The sequence below is a fragment of the Colletotrichum acutatum genome, assembly GCF_030867785.1.
Source record: "Colletotrichum acutatum strain CBS 112980 chromosome Unknown BDZ83scaffold_48, whole genome shotgun sequence".
Lineage (NCBI taxonomy): Eukaryota > Fungi > Ascomycota > Sordariomycetes > Glomerellales > Glomerellaceae > Colletotrichum > Colletotrichum acutatum.
The window spans coordinates 198,560-218,771 of NW_026849042.1; the positions used below are offsets into that span (position 1 = coordinate 198,560).

At 53.4% G+C, this 20,212-nt stretch overlaps 10 protein-coding genes across 10 annotated transcripts; 6 read left to right on the top strand and 4 right to left on the bottom strand.

Annotated features, from left to right (window-relative positions):
• Positions 1 to 165: 165 nt before the first annotated feature.
• Positions 166 to 2,493, bottom strand: BDZ83DRAFT_621853 (major facilitator superfamily transporter). Its single transcript, XM_060508291.1, has 6 exons — positions 2,195 to 2,493; positions 1,904 to 2,102; positions 1,487 to 1,796; positions 1,083 to 1,389; positions 700 to 1,011; positions 166 to 641 (listed from the first exon to the last, which is right to left on the bottom strand). The coding sequence occupies exons 1-6, from the start codon at positions 2,308 to 2,310 to the stop codon at positions 566 to 568; spliced, it is 1,320 nt and encodes a 439-aa protein (XP_060364821.1). The 5' UTR covers positions 2,311 to 2,493; the 3' UTR covers positions 166 to 565.
• A 415-nt stretch (positions 2,494 to 2,908) lies between these two features.
• BDZ83DRAFT_621860 (uncharacterized protein) lies at positions 2,909 to 5,004 on the top strand. The gene is made up of 3 exons (XM_060508292.1): positions 2,909 to 3,160; positions 3,531 to 4,128; positions 4,186 to 5,004. Exons 1-3 carry the CDS (start codon positions 3,027 to 3,029, stop codon positions 4,966 to 4,968), a joined length of 1,515 nt encoding a protein of 504 aa, XP_060364822.1. The 5' UTR covers positions 2,909 to 3,026; the 3' UTR covers positions 4,969 to 5,004.
• A 114-nt stretch (positions 5,005 to 5,118) lies between these two features.
• On the top strand, positions 5,119 to 6,779 carry BDZ83DRAFT_621862 (uncharacterized protein). The gene has a single exon (XM_060508293.1). The coding sequence runs from the start codon at positions 5,571 to 5,573 to the stop codon at positions 6,693 to 6,695; it is 1,125 nt and encodes a 374-aa protein (XP_060364823.1). The 5' UTR covers positions 5,119 to 5,570; the 3' UTR covers positions 6,696 to 6,779.
• On the bottom strand, positions 6,780 to 8,501 carry BDZ83DRAFT_621864 (DNA replication regulator SLD2). Its single transcript, XM_060508294.1, has 2 exons — positions 8,216 to 8,501; positions 6,780 to 8,158 (listed from the first exon to the last, which is right to left on the bottom strand). Exons 1-2 carry the CDS (start codon positions 8,355 to 8,357, stop codon positions 6,876 to 6,878), a joined length of 1,425 nt encoding a protein of 474 aa, XP_060364824.1. The 5' UTR covers positions 8,358 to 8,501; the 3' UTR covers positions 6,780 to 6,875.
• A 248-nt stretch (positions 8,502 to 8,749) lies between these two features.
• BDZ83DRAFT_719709 (uncharacterized protein) lies at positions 8,750 to 9,829 on the top strand (the record flags this gene model as incomplete). The annotated part of the gene is made up of 1 exon (XM_060512205.1): positions 8,750 to 9,829. One exon carries the CDS (start codon positions 8,750 to 8,752, stop codon positions 9,827 to 9,829), a length of 1,080 nt encoding a protein of 359 aa, XP_060364825.1.
• A 654-nt stretch (positions 9,830 to 10,483) lies between these two features.
• BDZ83DRAFT_577901 (DSBA-like thioredoxin domain-containing protein) lies at positions 10,484 to 11,229 on the top strand (the record flags this gene model as incomplete). Its single annotated transcript, XM_060505069.1, has 2 exons — positions 10,484 to 10,531; positions 10,585 to 11,229. 2 exons carry the CDS (start codon positions 10,484 to 10,486, stop codon positions 11,227 to 11,229), a joined length of 693 nt encoding a protein of 230 aa, XP_060364826.1.
• An 82-nt stretch (positions 11,230 to 11,311) lies between these two features.
• Positions 11,312 to 12,760, bottom strand: BDZ83DRAFT_327217 (DASH complex subunit Spc34). The gene is made up of 2 exons (XM_060502397.1): positions 12,228 to 12,760; positions 11,312 to 12,135 (listed from the first exon to the last, which is right to left on the bottom strand). Exons 1-2 carry the CDS (start codon positions 12,290 to 12,292, stop codon positions 11,394 to 11,396), a joined length of 807 nt encoding a protein of 268 aa, XP_060364827.1. The 5' UTR covers positions 12,293 to 12,760; the 3' UTR covers positions 11,312 to 11,393.
• Positions 12,761 to 13,998: 1,238 nt separating this feature from the next.
• BDZ83DRAFT_719712 (uncharacterized protein) lies at positions 13,999 to 15,801 on the top strand (the record flags this gene model as incomplete). Its single annotated transcript, XM_060512206.1, has 3 exons — positions 13,999 to 14,549; positions 14,657 to 14,957; positions 15,007 to 15,801. 3 exons carry the CDS (start codon positions 13,999 to 14,001, stop codon positions 15,799 to 15,801), a joined length of 1,647 nt encoding a protein of 548 aa, XP_060364828.1.
• Positions 15,802 to 18,765: 2,964 nt separating this feature from the next.
• BDZ83DRAFT_752350 (uncharacterized protein) lies at positions 18,766 to 19,056 on the top strand (the record flags this gene model as incomplete). The annotated part of the gene is made up of 2 exons (XM_060514186.1): positions 18,766 to 18,977; positions 19,038 to 19,056. The coding sequence occupies 2 exons, from the start codon at positions 18,766 to 18,768 to the stop codon at positions 19,054 to 19,056; spliced, it is 231 nt and encodes a 76-aa protein (XP_060364829.1).
• Positions 19,057 to 19,245: 189 nt separating this feature from the next.
• Positions 19,246 to 19,803, bottom strand: BDZ83DRAFT_752351 (uncharacterized protein; the record flags this gene model as incomplete). The annotated part of the gene is made up of 1 exon (XM_060514187.1): positions 19,246 to 19,803. One exon carries the CDS (start codon positions 19,801 to 19,803, stop codon positions 19,246 to 19,248), a length of 558 nt encoding a protein of 185 aa, XP_060364830.1.
• Positions 19,804 to 20,212: the final 409 nt, after the last annotated feature.

Consider the following 20,212-nt stretch of genomic DNA (forward strand, 5'->3'; position numbering starts at 1 on the left):
CCGTTCATGAGAGATTCGGGCATATTCAAGTCTGAGAATTTCATGTATTCATTTCTTGTATAACATGTCCAATCCCAGTAGGACAATACTCCAGAACTACCGACCATTGCGTTTGACAGCTGTGCTTCTCCAATAACTCGTACATAAAACGCGAAATTTGCAAAGCATAGATTTTTCTATAATCGTGGGGCATTCTTTATTTTGTCTATGTTCTGAGCCGCAAGCCTATCGCCATTCAGCTCCTCGTCTCTATCCCCAACTCTCCAAATAACTACCTAGTACCGTACTCCTTTTTCTAATTTTCATCATATCAAGTCCATCACTCATAGTCAAACGCCGCTTATGCTTGATCGATCGATTCAAAGAACGTAAATATACGGCTCAGACCCGTCCTTGGGTCGGTGTTTGCCTTGCGCCACACGCCTGTTATGCAACATATAAACGGCCTCCTGCAATAAAGCAAACGCCATACCGACCGAGACCATAATGATCATTGTCAAAAGGCCTTTATCGTAGCTAAAATCTAGTCAGGTAAAAGGCTGTGGAAAAATGGCGGGAAGAAAACTTACAAAGGCAGATCGTTACCCCTGAAATACTGTGATCCCACCATCAAGCCACTAATGGCAGACATCACCCACATTCTTCCTCGTCTGTCAGCTTCTGCTTATTTTTTTTTTTTAGGATGAAGCGAGTACTTACGCGATTCCAATGCTCCGTTCTCTGGGGTCACGGCAGTTAACCTGCAACCACGTATTATGCGCCGGGTGGTAGCAGACAGCAAAGGCGTTGATGGCCGTCCACAACCCCCACCTCGGCCACTTCCCAACATGCGGATGCACGGTCCGAGCCACCACGAGTACGACTAGGTAGCACACATGTCCCAACAAAACCGTCGACCCTCTCTTATTCGATCGATCACTCAGCATGGCAAAGGCAAAGACGACGACCATGGCGAGAGACGCGCCGACCGCGGCTAGGGCGTTGGCGCTGATGCGGTCGAAACCGAGGGCCCTTTTGGTAGAGGTAGACAAATCAGCACAGCGCTACTTCAATTTGCGGGAAGGAAAGGGTAATGGACTTACATTATTATGGAAGGGGTGTATGTCGTTAGCGGCGACCACGTCGAGAAGACGCAAAAGGTGGATACGTAGTGCGGCCATCTCTTGTAGTGCTTTATTGTCTTCCACACGAGGGCCCAGGGGATTTCGATACCGTGTACTCCATCGCTCTTCCCGGGCTCATCGATTTGAATTCTTTGTTGGAGGGTCTGCTGTTGTCTTGTCGAGAATCGAACCAGGCCTGGGCTTCCTAGGGGTTTCGGCGTGTCGGGGGATCCGGGGAGGAGAAAGATGAGCATCATGGCAATGACTAGGGTTGCCAGGCCCTCGACTACGACACGTTGTTAACAGTGACCCTTAAATCAAATGGATGAAGGTGACAAAAATACAAAAGGGAAAAGAAGAAGGAGAAGAGTATCTCCACTCACTTAAGAAAAGCCATTGCCAACCCGTCAACCCACCCGTCCCCGCCAACTTCAGTATCCCAGAGGCAAGCAGTGGACTCACGGCGTTGCCGCCAAACTGCCCAAACATGAAAACCGCTATGCGCTTCGCCAGCTCGTGTTTTGGGTACCAGTTTGACAGGGTGTACATTGATCCGGGTATGTATCCCGCCTCAGCGAGGCCGAGCATGAGGCGGATGGCGAGGAAGCCGGCGCGGTTCTTGACGAGGACCTGTAGCGTGGCGACGGTGCCGAAGAGGAGGACTTGTAAGGAGATCCATTTCCGGGGACCAAACTGTTGAACTTGGGATTTAGCGTGGTACTTCCTGAGTAGTAGGGACTTGAAAGTGAGACTGAAATGGGGAGGTGAGATGAGTTGGGTGTTGGGTTGTACAGACGCACCTTTTGTAGGAGCAAGTTACATGGAATTTCCAAGACAACGGTGCCCATGAACATCAGCTGGTTTCCCAGATTGATGGTATCTTGACTGACGTTGATATCCCTCGCGAAGCCGGCTGTAAGTGCGGAAGCTAGGTTCATGCGGTCCAGCTGGAACATGAGCAGACCCAAGACAAGGAGCGGTAACACAGTCATGTCGATTCTGAGACCATACATAGTAGTTTAGCCTTATTCAACCCATGAAGCTACTTTAAGCTTAAAATTCTGTGTCACTGGGAGGCGCGGGGGTCTTACTTCCTTTTGGCTTTACGTTCCTCATCGCCATCCCATTCTAGCTTGTCCTCGGACGCCATGACGGATCGGTCCATCGGCGTGGTGCACACCATCTTTTCATCTGTCGGAGAATTCATGGTTGTCGATCACGTCAGTTACACACACATACACAAGAGAAGGACCACGAATATTGGCCATTGGATTCAGCTGGAATGCCATGGTCAAATGCTTTTGTCTCGTGTAGTCGGCCATCCAGGTTCTCTACCATGTTCTCAATGACCTTAGCCAGCCCTGGACCTCGTACCCATGTTTCCCCCACATTCTCTGCGAACATCCTCAAGAAATTCAGGGTCCAAGAAGGCGACGTTAGGTAAGTGCTCGCACCTTGATGGCCTTCCATCCCGCCTGGTCGAGAGGTACTGATAAGTGTTATCGATAACAGCACATGCTCGTGACGGGCGACGGGAGACAACGTTTCCTCGCACGATAACGCCATCGGGCGCTAAGATGACCAAATCGACTTTCCACCACCGCGGACAGCACCGGCATCCCTGTCCGACTACCCGGTCAGGCAATTTACGACGACATGATTGGACTGTTTCGTATTCTGATAGTGGGGTCCACCCCTGTTCCTCTGAACCCCTCCATCCGTCCGCTGCAAGCCGCTCCCAAACTCTCGGGAGGCGGGCAGCTAAAAAAGTGAGAGCATTCGCACTTCGCGCGCTCTGGGTCAAGTGCCGCGCACCTTATCCTGTTCTTTCTCATTTCTCCTTTTACGATTCTTTGATACTGTCCTTACAATTCTACGTTGGTCAAGCATAGAGCGTATCAGGAAATAGCGAGTATCTGAAGAATGGGCGCAGTTAAGCGGGTTGCCGTCATCGGCGCGGGGCCCGCCGGGGCCATTACCATTGACGCCCTGGCGCGGGAGAAGACGTTCAACGTCATTCGTGTGTTTGAGCGTCGAGAGGCAGCGGGAGGATGCTGGTGAGTCCTTCTTTCGTTTGTTGCAAGTTATCTCCATTGGTCTGTTGCGCGGGGCTGGTTGTACTCATATGGAGCATATCTGGAGTACCTTGATGGTTTTAGCTGTTCCTGGTGAAATACGTTCAGGTACTACGTCCATCCGCATTGAACAGAGGAGCCAGTAACAAAATGAGAACCTTGATGGAGCTCTGGAGTTTGTACCGCTGGTGCGGGTGGCCAACTGTTGCAGCCAATGAACCACGTCAGCAATGTCACCGAGTAAAGCAACCTTCCATGGCGAAGATACCTCATCGGCGGGCAACATGATAGAATGGAGACAGTCACCGCGTTTGAACCAGATGAACATGCACTGACCCTTCCATCACCACAGGGTCGGCGACCAAACACCACCACCACATTTGACAAACCTCTCCTCCCTAGCAGCCCGGACCGCCGACCAACCCCTCCAGATCCCGGAAACTCTCCCCTCCCGGACGCCGAAAGCCCCGGCTGGGTCGGCCTCGGCTCCGGCCCCGCCACGCTTCACCGAGTCCGGAATCTACCCCTACCTTGAAACCAACGTCGACGCCATCCCCATGTCCTTCTCCGAGGAATCCCTCCCCGAACAGCGCACCGAAAACTCGATTGCGCTGCACGGGCCCGAGACGCCCTTTCGGCACTGGACCGTGGTGCGCGACTTTGTTCAAGGGCTGGTCAACCGTAACGGCTACCAGGATTTCGTTTCCTACCGCACCACGGTTGAGCGCGCTGAGAAGGCCGGAGACGAGTGGAAGCTTACCCTCAGGAAAGAGGGGGATGAATGGGATGACTGGTGGGTTGAGTACTTTGATGCTGTTGTGGTTGCGACGGGGCACTACTGGGTCCCGTATGTGCCTTACATTGAGGGCCTCGAGGAGTTTGAAAGGGATCGGCCGGGGAGCGTGATTCACAGCAAGCACTTCCGCGGACGAGATCACTTCCGCAACAAGGTGAGTCCTCTCTCAGTCATCACTAGGAAGAAAAGCCACTAACCACCCCCAACCCAGCGCGTCGTCGTAGTCGGTGCCTCCGTCTCAGGCGCAGACATCTCCGTCGACCTCGTCAAAGCAGCCAAACTTCCCGTCTACTCCGTCGTGAACGGCCGCAAAGCAAACCTCTATTTCGGCGACGGCGCCTTCAACCACCCGCAAATCTCCCGCCGCGCCACTATCACCCACATCGACCCGGCCACCAGAACAGTCCACTTCCAAGACGGCACCTCCGTCCCGGGAGTCGACAGCATCGTCCTCGCCACGGGCTTCACCTGGACCCTCCCCTTCCTTCCCTCGGTCGAGCTGCGCAACAACCGCGTCGCGGGGCTCTACCAGCACGTAATCTACCACGCAGACCCGACGCTGCTTTTTATTGGCGCCGTGGCGGCGGGGCTGACATTTAAGATTTTCGAGTGGCAAGCTGTGCTTGCGGCGCGCGTGCTAGCTGGGCGTGCGAGGTTGCCGCCCAAGGAGGAGCAGGCGAGGTGGGAGGCGGAGAGGGTCAAGGAGAAGGGAGACGATATTCGGTTTTCGCTTGTGCACCCTCACTTTGAGGAGTATTTTGAGACGGTGAGGGAGCTTGCGGGCGAGCCTGAGGGTGAAGTGGGCAGGGCGCTGCCGGTGTATGATCCGTCTTGGTTCCGGGTGTTTATGGACGGGTTGGAGTTGAGGAAAAAGATGTGGGTGAGGTTGAATGCCGAGGCACGGGATGAGCTTCAGGCGGCGAATGGGGCTGGGAAGGAGGGGGAGAAAGGGCCTGTTGTGACTACGATTGAGGCACCGCAAGAGGTGCGGTAGACTTGGATACCATCTAGAAAAAATGACCTGCGGAGAATTTTATCTCTATGAAAGCATCATGGGTGAAATGTGATCCATGTCAAAGCACAAGTGGTAAGTGCTGCGGCGGATAACAACGAGGCCGCTTGCTTTGCAACATCTTCAATATGTCGTGCTTTAATACCAATAGGATGACAAATAGCTTGATTTGGCGATACAAAAGGATACCAGTCACCCAGTCAAAACGATCCCCTCGTAAGATCCAAAGTCCCTATCACCAGGTTTGATGGCCCGTACTGACCACCATCTAATAATGCAAACTCACGTTGCCCGCCATTTTCCTTGGCCATCCAAGCCACGTGACCATTGACGAGCTGAGGATCAAACCAGATCATTTCATTCCCTAGACGAACCAAATCGCCTCGCTAGAGAACATACTTGCAGCGGTTGGAACTCAGGGGTTGGGATAAGCGCTTACATGTGGGCACCGTCTTACATCAGACGACAGGCAGGCAATCATCCATCCCTGGAGCCCATCGGCCACTCCAAGCTCGCGTCTCTTGGGGTGAGATTCGAAAAGGGAAACACATGCTTCTGCATCTTATGGAAAGCCCTGCCAGCGCATGGCTTCTGTTGGACTTGGCGAGCCCGTTGAGTGGTTTGACCTGAGAGAATTGCGACAACCATGCAAATATGATCAAGAGACGGCATCGCACGTGAAAAAGGGCCAAGATCCCGGGCCTCAAAACTACAAACGAAATCATGGATCGGTTCTTCAAGGAAAAAAGGAGTTTCCAAATACAGACACAACGATGGAAACCTCACCGCAGCCTTCCAACCCGCCCAGAAAGCGAGACTTCAAGCGCCGCTTCACCGACCTCCACATCGACATCACAAGCATCCTACACGGCTACACCCCCTCACCGCACTTCCTCGCAAGCGACGTCACCGGCTTCATCCTTTTCACCCTCCTCGCGACAGACTGGCCCTCCGTCTGGCGCGCAAAGCTCTTCCGCGCCTTTCCCTTGGCCCAAACGGCCCCCGAGACCCTATCCGGCTTCTGGAACGCCTTCTGGCAGGAACGATGGCACCAGGAAGACCACGCCGAGTCGAAGACGGACAAGTGGAACCCGGGCTTGTACAAGTCGCCGCCGCCGCGGATGCGGTCTTGTCGCGAGGTGCTGAATCGGCAGCAGGCGTTGAGGAATTGTTGCGCTGCGCAGATGGAGGAGCTTGACGGGCCTGAGGTGGGGAAGGAGCTGTTGTTGCAGGTTGCGCTGGCGTTTTGCTGGCTTTGGGCGGTGATCAAGGACTATAAGCGGCTCCTCTGCCTGGTGCATGCAATAGAGACCGATGGCGAAGGGTGTCGCCGCGAGGAATTTGAGAGGGAGGTGCCGGTGGTGGTGTGCAAAGGAGAGGGGACTATGCTCGTGGCGCGGGGCGGCCCGTCGTACTGTTGCTTGAGACGGCTCCAAAGACATATCGATCGTGGGCAAAGCATGATTGACAAGTTTGTAGAGCTGGAGATGTGTGATGGTACCGACGATGCGCTTTGGACTGAGTTGGAGTGGCTAAGCGAGAAGGAAGGTGAAATTCCAGCCGAAATGCCGCAAAAAGATCGGTTTCTCGTCAATCGTGTCGTTTTCTCGGCTGGTTTATCATGGCTCATGGTTGCCATCAGCTGCGACTTCGCGACCTTCTACTTCCTCGTCCTGATACGGCAACTGGGGGCCCGTTCACTGCCGTAACACAGAGTTATATAACATCGGGCGAATCCTGTTACGAAGAGTTACCCTTAAACACCAATTACGCATGACATGTCTAAGGCTGATTCATGATAGTAATATTCTATTGTGGGCATGAATTCATCAGTACTGTGAATCGGGATATCGCTTTCCATGTAAACGCCTTGCAATGCAAATGTCGACTCAGCGTCGTCTTCTGAACTTGCTGTTGTATCCAGGCCCGCCTTTCGCGCCGTTGTTCTTCAGCTTCAATCGCCTGAAATTTGTGTGCGCCATCGCGTTCACCTTTCTAACGGCCTTCTTGACTGCCCCGACCTTCTCCGTCTTCTTTTCTTCCTTCTTCTTGGACTTGGCCTTTGGCGCCGATTCGTCAAACTCAGACCCCGACCCCGAGCCTGCAAGCTCATCGTAGTCGCCCTCTGGATCCCCACTATTTTGTGTTTTGGGCACGCCTTCTTCTTCGTCGTCGTCTCCTTGTGCCTCTTCCTCGGCGGGAGCAGATGGCCGCTTGACGTGGACAGGCTTCATGTTGGATCTCCTCGTAGTTCGTTTCTGTCCCTTCTTCTTGTATACCCTCAATAGCATTCCATCACGTCCCACCTGCTCTTCATCGGGGCTATCGTAAAGAGCCTCATCGTCGAATCCTCCCAGAGGTAGGTTGACCTGACTGTCTGCAGCGAGAATATCCGCTTTCGGCTTAGAAGGCACTTTAGGTTGCACAATCTCGCCTTCCGCCTCCCGCAGAGCCTCGAGTTCATCTTCGTTATCCAGGTTGTCTTCTTCCACTTTTCTGAGACTTGCCACAATAGCGCTGAGGCCACGGACCAGTGGTTTCCGAGGTAGTCGCAAGGGCGGCGCTGTAAAGTCATCGCTCTTGCTCGGTGGTGGTTGAGTGTGTCTTTTGAGGAAGGACGGCGTGCTGAACTGAAGCTTCGAAACAGTTGTGGGTGTTTTGGCGTCTGCTACAGGAACGTTTTTGTTCTTCAGAGGTGTCATGAAGCTGTCCAGCATTTGTCGCTTGCTCGTGGACATTGGCGTCCGTCCAAACTTCCCATCCTCCTCCTCGTCCATGGGTGTCGCTCGTTTTCTGGGTGTCGTCATTACTCTGGCATCGGCAGAGGTGTTGATGTTCATATTCTTTCTTGACGGTGTGCCGAGCTCACGCTCTACCATTAGGTCAAATAATCCCAGTACACGACCATCGCGCTGTGGTGTAGGTCCAATCGATCTTGGAGCCACGGGGCTGAAGAGGGTTCTGGAGATCGAGGGGGTACTGGTGAGGGCAGCATCTTCGGGGTTCGTCCTTCTCTTCGAGGGTGTTTCGGTGTGCTTGGTTTTCTTCGAAGGGGTTCTCGCGAGAGGGGGGAATTCGTCCCGCTTCTTCGGTTTGGGAGCTTCTTTTGAAGGTGGAGGAATCTTTCCTGAAAGGATGTCGCGGACTTTGTTGTATTGCTTGTACTTTTGCGCTGGCCACTTGCGTTACTCTTTGATTGCTTTGGTGCTTTCAGAGGTAAGATACTCACCTATGTCGGCGTTGCGTTTGATGTCGTCTCTGCCCGGCTTTTTCCCATCGTGAGACTTTGCCCAGGAGGTTTCCCACGTCTTGAGTTCGGCACGTAGTTTCTGTGACTGGAGCTCATACTCTGCCTTTGTCGGGTCGTTCATTGTGAGGCAGTCGGTGATCAATATGCATCTACGTCATTGAAGATTGGGGAGGGCGCAAATTTAAGGTTGAGTAAGTGGTTTGGATTGAGGTACGTAGTTGAAGACGTCCAGGGTGGATTTCAAGGTGGAGGGAAAGTAAACGCGGTTGACGCGACAGGGAAAAAGCACTAAACACGAAAGATTCACGGTCGCCCAGCAGCACTTTAGGTACGTACCTTACCGGTCGAGGAGATTGTCCCACTATGGAACTCCTTATCTTATCAGAGTTTAAGCTGCTTCCATGCCGCTGATTAAGGTAACACGGCCGTCACACTGAAGTGACCTGATGACATCGTCGTCTTCCTCTGTCATACACCACTTTCTTTCTCTTGAGCACGCTCTACACCTGTGGCATGTCCGCCGAAGCGACATCCAGCGACAACTCGAGTCCACAAGATCTTCATTCCGTCGTCTTACAGACAACGCTGCAGGAGATCACCACGCGACCGACGGATCTTCAAGACTGTTGCGTCATTTGCCTCGAAGAGATCACCGAAGGCTGCGAGGCGCAACCCTGCCACCACCACAACTTCGACTTCCTCTGCCTCGCGACATGGCTGGAACGACAAATAGCATGCCCGCTATGTAAGACCGAGATCAAGGAGGTCCGTTATGAGTTTAGCGACGACCGAGAGCAATGGAAGACCTTCAAGGCCCCAGCGAGACCCCCGGATAAGGCTGGACACACAGCGAATGCCTCATCTAGCCAGCAGACGAGGCGATATTACTCTCAAGCTCGCCCCCGGCGGCCACGGCAACATGCGCCTTCGACAACTCGACCCAACCTGTCTCAAGATGAGGCAATCACCCGCCGAAGGCATGTCTATCGACATCAATTGTACTCGCTGCACGTGGGCTCGAACAGGATATCAAGATACAGAGACTTGACACCGCAAATGTTTGCCTCCGATGCAGAGCTTGTCTCGCGCGCGCGTACATTTCTCCGTCGCGAACTACAGGTCTTTGAGTTCCTCTCGCCCGACCACGATGCAAGGTCGCAAGATACCGACCCAGTCCGACGTCGCAGAGCCAACAATGCCGAGTTCTTGCTAGAGTACATCATCGCTATCTTGAAGACTGTGGATATGCAAGGCAGCATGGGGCAAGCTGAGGAACTTATTCAAGAGTTTCTGGGCAGAGAGAATACACGATTGCTGCTTCATGAGCTTCGAGCGTGGCTGAGAAGCCCCTATATGTCGCTTGAAAGCTGGGACCGCGCTGTGCAGTATCCGGATGTTACACCCAAGCGGCGACGGTCACAAAGTCCCAGCACAGCCAGTCATGGAGAATCATCCACGACAACCAACAGTATATACCCTTCAACCTGGAGGAGAGATGAGAGACGCAGGCATCGCAGGCAGCCTTACGAATCGCGTCGGTCACGGAATCACCAAAGATTACGAGAGGCGACAGAACGCTACTCGGTTGATTGAGCACTGATAGCACGACTCGAACATGACGATACTCATAGTTGTGGCTTCACACATATTTGCGGCGGATCCTTTTGCGGAACTATTTTGCGCAGTGGATGACAGAGGACACAAGCTTTTGACTGGCCTGTGCTTTATTAGCCTGCAACTTTGCAAGGGCGGCAGGGCGGCAGGGCCCTCGGCGGTGGTAATGAACAAGGGGCGCCATAGACTCCACGAATCATGAATGCAACGTAACAAATCAAGTGCCGAAATGCAGAGTGCCGAACGCCCATCGGAACCTTCCCAGACCCGCATTCGCCGACTTTTGCTTGGGCTGAATAATGGCGGGTGTGGGCTCTTTGGTGCTGATGAAGAGACGGGTAAGCTCGTCTCGATATGGAGGAATCCCGCCGGCCTTTAGCTAAATGATTCCGGTCGGATCGGGCTCCGGGTCTGATTGGTAATCAGCGAAAAGTCGGCGCCAGTGACGGCGGAGTCCCGCCGTATTCGATCGAGGCCGAGGCCGATTGTTACGACATATTTGACGTCTTTGATTCCCATGCCGTAATTTTCAGACATAGAATTCACTCAACCAAGATCTGTGTATTCAAATTCTCCTCATCGTCGAGTTAGAAAGTTTGAAAGTGAATGAACGCCGCACGCCAAGCAAGCAAGATGTCCACCATTAACATCAAAGTCATATCAGACCCCGTCTGCCCCTTTGTAAGCCGGCCTTGGTACCCATCGGAAAATGAGGTCACTAACATCATTGGCAGTGCTATCTCGGCAAAGCCCGTCTGAACAGGGCGATAGACCTCTACAAAAAGACGTACCCCGGCGGCAAGGACGACACCTTCAACGTGACCTGGCAAGCCTACTACCTCGACCCGACGGCGCCTCGCAAGGGCGTGCCCGTCAACGAGCGCATGGCGGCGCGCTTCGGCGCCGACAGGCTAGAAATGATGCACGCGCGCATGAAGAAGCTCGGCGCGGCGGAAGGATTCAACTTTACTTTCGGGGGCAAGATCGGGCACACGCGGGACGCGCACCGGACGATCCAGCTGGCGAAAACCAAGGGTCCCGAGGTGGAGAACGCGGTGGTGGACTCGATTATGAAGAGTTACTTTGAGGAGGACGGGGACGTGACGAGCTGGGATATGATTGTGGACGCGGCGGTGCGGGGTGGGCTTGAGAAGGGGGAGGTGAGGCGGTGGCTTGAGGAAGGGAAGGGAGGAGAGGAGGTTGATAAGCAGGTGGAGGAGGCGTATCGGATGGGGGTGAGGGGGGTGCCGCATTTTGTGATTGAGGACAAGTATGAGGTTGGGGGCGCGCAGGAGGTGGGTGAGTTTTTGGGACAGATTGTTGCTGCGAGGGAGAGGGGTGGGAGGGCGGCTGGGGGACAGGATGGTCTTTCGTGTTGAGGTTGTCGCGGCACCTTATACGCACACAAAGGATACATTGGACTGTAGGATACGTTTGGCCATGATGGAGTTTTGTTTGAATTTCTGGGGTATCATGTCGTAAAACAACCATGGTAGTAGAAGCGCCCTCGTTTAATGTCCTCATTCCTGTTTTCCAACCAACATCACATGTTCAGCAATGCTCCCAAATCCTTTTCCATCGCTCGCAACCGCTGTTGCAGCTCCCGCTTCTTCTTATCAAGCTCCCTCACAAACTCCTCCTCGGCCCGTAAATCCTCTTCCGTCATGACATCCTCGCCCGCCTCCTCTTCTTCGTCTTCGTCGTCATCAAACTGCTCGTCATCGCCCTCCCCCATCCAATGATCCTTATTCATCCTCTCCACCGCAGCCTGGTTCTCAGCAACCTTTGCCTCATAGTACGCCAGCGTATTCGTCTGGTGCGCGTACCGCGACCTCAGCTGCGGAATCCGCTCGAGCGCGCCGGGAAGAGCATACACACCGCACAGCTTCGTCGCGCCCTGCAAGAGCACCTCGACGTCAACGTCGCCTCCTTTACTTGCGGCCTGGCGCTCGCCGCGGCGCAGCTGGGCGTGGAGGTCGCCTCCGAGGACGGCGGAGACGGCGGTGTGGCGGCGGGGGCCGCCTATGCCTCCGCCGCCTGCTGCGCGTGAGGTTCCTGGCGGGGGGCCGGTGGTCACTTCGCCCGAGGCAACGTTGAAGACGGTTTGGCGGCGGGAGGTGGTGGGTTTCGCTTCTTGGTTTTGGGAGGATGATGATGTTGCTGGCGGTGGTGGGGGTGGGGGTACGGAGAAGAGGGCGCGTTCGTGGGCTTCGGTGTCGCGAATTAGGGAGGTGATGTCGGTGTTGTACAGCATTGCGTTTGTGAAGATTTTGGGGGGCGGGAAGCTGTCATGGTATGTTAGTGAATGTCTCGTATGGGAGGCCAAAGTGAGGGTATCTTGGGGAGGGTGCTTTTGATGAGGAGGGGCGGTGCGTACGGGAGCGAGTCGATGCCCTCGCAGGAGAGAGCTATCTGCTCGAGGTGGATTGCGAGCATTGACATGGCGGTATCTTCTTTTGCGATCTCTTGGGTGTGGAGATTGCGCTCTGCGGACGGTCGACGTTGAAGGTTTAATGTCCAGTGTTGATGTTGAATTTGGAGGTTCCAATGTCAACAAACTGCCCCACCAAACACATGATTTGTTTCCGCAGTTGGAGAAGGAGCTCTCTGTCCCGCGACCTTGCTTGGTGCACGGACCAACTCATGTTCATCTCCAAATCCCAAGTGACCTGGGCGTCAACTTCCCACCTCACCACTCTCACCCAACAACTCTTCAACAGCTGCTGCGATCATTCTACACATCACATTCCTAGGCACTGCGCCAGAGTCATGCACTCTTCCGATGAAGTTGAGGCTTCAAAATCAGGCTATGATGGCTGAGACCGACGATTCTTCCGAGGCTCAAGGCATCCCCTCGTTGGAAGGCAGTACGAGTACAAACGATGCAAATGAAAGACTTACAAGAGCAGCTGCGCCAAATCTGACAGCCAAGCCTCTCCGTGTCTCTCCCACGCCTGAATCACTCGACGGACAAGGAAGTCAGAAGTCAATTTACCTAGATTGTTGGTGAGGCATAGCTGCACGCGGTAGGGCCCGAACAACTCAGCTTGGTGTCTGCCAGATCGACATCCAGCCACTCACTTCTCCAAGACGAACGGTCAGACCTTGGGCATTATCCACGAGGCTGCCATTTCGCACCAAGCAAATTCAGAATTAAGGCTGCCTGTTGCCTCGCCGGGCGAGGATCGCAATAAGCGGCTTGGACCCTCGAGGATGTGACTCTATCGGGCTGAACGTGCCGATTAGCTGGGCATGCAACGTCAGAAATGACGACAGATGGACACTCTTATTGGGTCCTTTGCGCGTCTGCTGGCTCTCCTTCAAAGGCTGTTGGCGCATGTGGTGCACTCTTTCTATAGCAGCCTGTAAGACGCCCACATGCACCTCAAACAGCCCCAACAACGCAAGGCACAGTTGCTTTCTCTGACTTTCTTGTCATTTTCTGTTTGCAACTCTACCGGCGTAACCGTCACTGGCATCTGCTTGTGTAATCTGTCAACATCTCAGAGCCTTGCATGATACTGGAGGCATACTTTCGGTCTCTTGATGCACAGCCTGGATCTGACTGTATCTCGCTCTCGCGCATCGCATCGCATCTTCGCTTATTCGCACCCCGTCTCAGCCCCCAAAAACACACCGGACTCTATTGCTTCGTAGGTGTCGACCTGTAAGGCAACAGGGAAGACAGGACACGCAGCGGGGTGGCGCCCTAGCCGCTGCGACCGACCCCCCTAATTGGCGAGTGCCCCCTGGTCGAGTGACCAGCCAAGATGGAAGATGGGCGCCGTCGTCTATCCCGGCCCGGGTTCAGGCCAACTCAGCCCTGCCTGCACCTTGTGTCTGCTGTGTCTCTACTTCTTTTCTGGAGCAGAAAAATGTCGTATCCTCTTCCCCATGAAATGCTAACGACCGCTACGAGGGGAACTAGGATCTCTAGTTCGTGGTTGGAAGTTTGTTCGTTTGTCTGACCGGCGCCGCCCTCCATCTCCATCTTCCTTCCCCACGATATAATGCCGCGTGAGCACCCACCGTCCGTCTCCCGCTGGTCACTTGACCACATTCCTTTTCTGTCATCACCCTCTCTGTCATTTTCACTTTCGCCATCTGGCTATTCTTGGCTCTATATCGTCCTAGCCATACCCGTCATCATGGCCGCTGGCCTCTTCTCCGTCCCAGGTTTGGGCGATAGGTTCGCGGTGCGGTATCGATCACGACAACAGAAACGAACAGAGCTGCACAAACAGAGGATGGGCTCGACAAAGTTTCTCGGCTCCCAGGTGGGAGGCAGCTCCGTCATCAGCTATTCTTACACCGATTTTCCCTGGAAGCTGCTCGCATGGGACATTTACTACTTTTCCCAGTACATCTGGGCTCTTCCATGGATCGTATGGCCCATTACCCCAGCCGATTCGGGTGACCTCGATGAGTTGGCTTTCACAAGGCAAAACCTCTTTTGCGTGGGAATGCACCTCTTTCTGTGCGTTTTGCAAATTGCCTTCATCTTGGCTTTGCCGTTTGCCGTCTTATTGCCTATTTGGATCGCCGGCCTCGCCTTCGGTGCCTTCTTCGCCGTCAACTATCTGCTCTGCTTATTGCTGAACGGGCCAACCCTCACCTACACCTCGGATCCCAAGTACGCACCTGAGCTACCAGAGCACGCTCACGAGAAATGGATCTTTTTAAATGGAGTTGCCGTTGGGTAAGTTGTTATCGATTGCTGTTACTTGTTCCCAAAGCATTTCCATTTCAACATGCATCTACGGGGAACTAGATACAGGTATAACAGACTGACTAACACGACATCAGTGACCACTGGATGAAGAACAATTTGAACAGACTCGCTCTCACCTTCAAGCGGCCAATCCTCGGTATTCATAACCAGACCTCGGGAATCCTCTTTGATGTTGTCGAATGTCTCATCCAACGAAATTTGGGATACGCGACTTACGATGTACGCATGTGCTATCGAATTGTCAAGGAAACGCTCTACAACCCGCAATACTCCAAGGTGGTCTTTGTCTTGCATTCGCAGGGAGGTATTGAGGGTGGCCTTGTTCTCGACTGGCTATTGCAAGAACTGCCACAAGATCTTCTTGCCAAACTCGAAGTGAGTGACACCAGACATCTCGTACAACAACACTTCTAACAGTGTCCAGGTCTACACGTTTGGCAACGCCGCAAACCACTTCAACAACCCCCATCGCCATGCAATGTCCCAGGCCCTCGCACAAAACAATCCAGCTGCCATGACCTTGACCACGACCAGCATAACCCACGGCGACTTTGTGGACAGCCCCATATCGCCAATCGCCAACAGTGGTCAACAGCGTCTCGTCTCCAGCCACAGCACCGGAAGCCAAAACGAACACGGCAACCCGCGCACGCCCAGCCTCCCCAAAGAGTCGTCCTCCATCTCCTCTCGATCCTCGACGGCCGCACTGGACCGCGCCATCGGCCACGTCGAGCACTACGCCCACACCACAGACTTTGTAGCTATCTGGGGCGTCCTGCACTTCTGCACCTCCCTCACGGCGGATCACAGCATGCCGCGCTTCATTGGGCGGCTGTTCGTACGAGCTTCGGAGCGCGGTGGCCACCAGTTCTGTCAGCATTACCTCGACGGCATGTTCCCCCTCGCAAAGGACCCGGAGACGGGCGAGTTCATCGGCGCCGCGGAGGAGAGCGAGTTCATGGAGAGCGAGATCCAGGTTGGACGGCAGGGTGATGCCGGGGCGAACGCGCGCGAGGCGTTTGAGGTTGCGTATTTGGGGCGCGATGTCAATAACGAGGTTGAGTTCCATGGGGAGCATGTCAAGGGACGGCATAGGAAGAAGACGGTCAAGGTGAAGGATCTTTCGAGGTTGTGGCTGTACCGGAATGGACGGAGCCCGCCTGAGACGCCGCCTTACTTGTATACGGAGAATGGGATTGTGAGAAACGCGACTTTGTAGATGGGTAAATGAGGTTTTGTGTTTTGGTTGATGTAGGTAGTTCTATAGAATGATACCCTCTAGTTGTTATTGCGCACACTTGACACGTCTATTATATAACGCCAAGTATTGAGGATCGTATCAATTTCCGTATATGACTTACACAGTCCAGTGTCCCTAGCTATTTATAATTTCCGCCAGGGGATTATGCTGACAGAGGATGACCTAGCCAGCGACAAGCATCCAGCCCTTCTGACGACCAGGTTGCATCTGATATCGCCATGCTTAGCACGACTACTGAGAAAGAAGAGGAGGGACGAAGGGAGGTGGCCAGCAAGAAAATCAAAAATCAAAAACAACAATGGGACGACCGATCGAGGATTCGAACTTGGATCCCGAAATAGACAGGCGACTTCACTGTCTAGTCGGGGCCTCTGCAGCTCGAATTGAACCCCTCGACCATACGGCCCAGGTACTTGTTATTGAGGACTTGGTGATGATTCATTAGATATAGAGCCTCGTGGGCGGTCTGGGTCGGTTTCTGGGAAGGTGCTGAGGGACTTTTTCAAGAAGTTGAGGAAGGTGCAGATGTCACATTCGTGCCTACATTATTTACTGAAATATCTGCTACCACGTCTTTTCTTTTTTCTTGTAATAGGTGTTGGATCACAGAGAGAGCTCTATGAGGGTATATAAGAACGGGTAATGCGCCAGAGACCTATGATGGAGGCAAGGCATCACGCTCACCTGAGATTCCGGTGCTGTCGTAGGGCTGTAATCCGAGATCTAGAACGGAGCCATTCCAACTTGCTTGAGTTTTTGCGTTTCTCTAAGCTGTGTCTGATAGTTTCAAGTTTTGAGGGGGAAGACATTCCATCCGAGGGTCTTGGTCGCTGGCTCGGGAGTATTCAGCATTGTATACCTATGACAAGAACGAGCAAGGATTGCCAAGGTTGGCTGTGTGGTGTGTTGTTCAACTTGGGTTGCGGAAGACTGTGTGCGGCCTTACTCCGGACTCACATCCGTCCGCGCTTAGGAGACCATGCCAGCGACGGGGCTCAACTACTTCGCACTCACGTGTCGACACGTAGGCTGGCGAGGAGAATGGCTGAAAGTCTTCCACAAGACTTCAATATATACCTTAGGCTACCTACTGCTTTGAAAGACTGCAAGGGCTTGAACAGAATAGAGTCCAAGTGCATAGGCGGAGCGTTGGTGGATTCAGCGCGATTATAGGTGCGGTCAGGGTGCAAGGGATACTCTCGAAGACTGACTATTGGTATGTTTTCTGGACAGATGGGAAGATTCAGAAGTTTCGTAAAGAACTTGAACAGAATTGTACTGACACCGGGAGTATACTAAAGCTGTATGCCTTTGCATTTGCGATGCGAGAGAACCGGCGGAATATAAAAGAAAGAGACGAACACACTATAAGTAGAGGATCTATCCTTACATGTATCAATTTACAAATATGATAAATCACTTGGTTTCAGAAATGTGAATATGATTGAATTGGGGTGCAGCTTCCTCGACATCCACGGCGTGAAGCCGATGATGACGATACTGGTGATGTCCCCCTCGGTGAAGGACCCTCACCGAAATGTCAGACGGGCAGCGGGCCGATGGGGGTCCAGTGTGCCCAGGTGAGGTGAGGTGCGTGTGAGTGGAGCCTACCTTATCGCAATGACTCACCGAGTGGCGGGTAGTGGGTCTGTTCTCTTTTTTTTTCGCCTGCAAGCTGCCCGGCTGCGGCCTTGCCCCTGTCGATGAAATGGGGACCCTGATGAAATCGGCTGGGAAACGACTATGCCAGCAAAAAACACGCATGCCCAACGGGACCCATCATTTCATGTCGGGACCCATGTCTATCCGTAAGGTATCCGTATGTAAAAAAGTAAAATGTTCAAATCAAATTGCTTGGGCTTGACATGTGCCCGGCCGTGAAACTCAGCCTGGTTTGGTTTTCTGTTTCCGCTTGGATAACATTCTCGAATCATTTCAGATATTCCCCCCTTAGCTAAGCAGTGGCATGACACTCGTCCGTCACTCAAATTACTCACTTCCGCGTAAAAGCGGATGACTGGACTGGAGACACCGCCTCAGTGCGAAGAAATGCGCAATGTCAGAGCTATTTTGATCGAATGCGCAAAAAAGCAAGGCGGCTCACGCAATGGTTGTTGTGGCGCGCGTCCCGAGAGAGAAAATGTTTCCTCCCAACAAATGGACAACGAAGAATGGATCCATGCCCGAAGCTACCTGCTTTATAAGGTAATGAAGATAAGTCACGGTGAAGGAGCTGCCGTAAGCTATACCAGTAAAGCTATCCAAGACCGGAAAGCAGGGGACCTCGCGCATATGTTAGCTTGGCTAAGGACGGGTAGAGGAAAAAAAAACTTGTCAAGAATAGGTCCGCATGCCTCAGCCCTGGCATCTGGTTCGCGGCTCGCGCCATCTTGAAATCTTGTCAATCATTTTATTATCGGGCCGCCGAAAATTGACGCAAGCCGCTCCCTGCGCCTTCGGAATACCCACCGATTCCACACACCTGTTTGTTTTACGCTTGGGAGGGGCCCATCAGAGCGGCAAAGGAGGGTCAAAGGACTCAAGGAGGCAGCTTGTGGTCCAGAACGGTGTGAGCGGGCCCCATAATAAAAACTGGAAATAACCCGAGCCGATCTCGAATTGGTTTCGCCATCTCTGCGGCGCCACGCATTTTCTGCCCTACGCGCCTCCCTATCAAGGGTCAAAGGCCTATCTACGGAGTCCTGAGGCGTCCCTTTTTGATAAGTGACTCGAGGGCGAGAATTTTGTTTTCATACAAAGGAGATGGGTCTTTCCTCATCTTTCTCACCTGCTGATTAGCAAATATCCAACTCGGAATTGTTTACCCTCCCAACCTCTGGAGCTTCCTTGAAGGCTCCTCACATCATCATCAACAGCAACATCAACAACACCGCCTAAAGGCATTATACACACCACCAAGCCATGCAGTCGGTCCACATCAAGCACGGCTCAATCCGACAGGGCAAGTTTGACATTTACTGGAGCAAGGACAATGAGTGGGCCATCATCGACGAGGAGGAGGAGGAGAACGAGCGCAGGCTGAAGGAGCTTCATCGCCTGAGCACGCGATACTGGAGCGCTGGTCTCTTGGTTGTCCTGGTACCCGCTATGTGCGGTCTACTTTGGTGCTGCCGGTAAGCAATCTTATGTTTCACCTCACTTATCTTTGAGATCTCACTAACACCTCACGTCAGATTCAGAAGACGCCTCTAAACAGTATCGCGGGTTTTCATCACTCCACTCAACTCTTATGATTGAAGTTTTTCAATCGAATCATGACTATCCTTCGGGCATGTCACGCCCTTCAGCAGAGGTTCTACTTCGAACCGACTGGGGCGAAATGAGCGACGTCGTCAACCCAAAGACCAACGTCGCCACGCGTTCGTCTCGACACCGAAGCTCTCATTTCTTTTCCGATTCCTCACTCATCGAACCACCTCGTTCACCTTCCCCCATCAATTTCTCATCAACTTTCATCTTTCCTCTCTTGGCCTGCGCATGCTCAGCCGCTGCAACACCAGCATCAAGCCCAACATGAGCAACCCCCTTCACAACACCATGCGCCGCCGTCGCTGCCGCCGCGCTCGAAGACGACCCGCCGGTGCTTCCCACAAGCACATCAGCACACAGCTCGGCCCCTTCGATCGCGACCGCGCCAAACGTCACCCCCAACGCCATCGGGACCAACACGTCCCCCCTCTTCGTCTTCACCGCCAGGCCCCTCTCGACGGCATGCCTCTCCAGTATCCGCCGTTTTCTGCGCGCGTTGCGGATGCGCGCCGCATCGTAGGGGACCATGAGCCAGCTTAGACCCGCAGTGACTGCGCCCGCTGCAGTGTGGAGCGCTGTTGCTGTCGAGCTGCTCGCGAGTTGGCGGACGTAGTGGGATCGTCGGGCTATGAGGGCTTCGTCGGACATTTGGCGGCATTTGAGGTCGTATGCTTCCGCGTTGAAGGGCATGGTTTGTGGTCTTGTGTCTTTGGAAATCCTGGGATGCAACGTGTGCAGGGGCGTAAAGGGATTCGATATGAAAAGGGCGGGAATCGAGGCTGAGACTTGGTTGGACTTATTCCCTCTCCCTCAGATCTGGACTGAGAATGTGGTCCAGTTGAATACAGTTATACCAACATATAGCCACGGCGACTGTAATGGACACAATGCCACAGGTACTTATTCAGACGAAGATGGAAAAGGCCGGCAGAACCAAACAGAACGCATAAATTGCATAGAAAGAATAGAAAAAAGGCCGCAGTAGCTCGCACAGATGTGGCTGACGGAACCTTGAATTTATCAGACCATACAAGCGTACCTCGATTGCCAATCGGGGGAGATAAGTCCGGCCCCGCCACTACCCATTTTCAATGTCCAG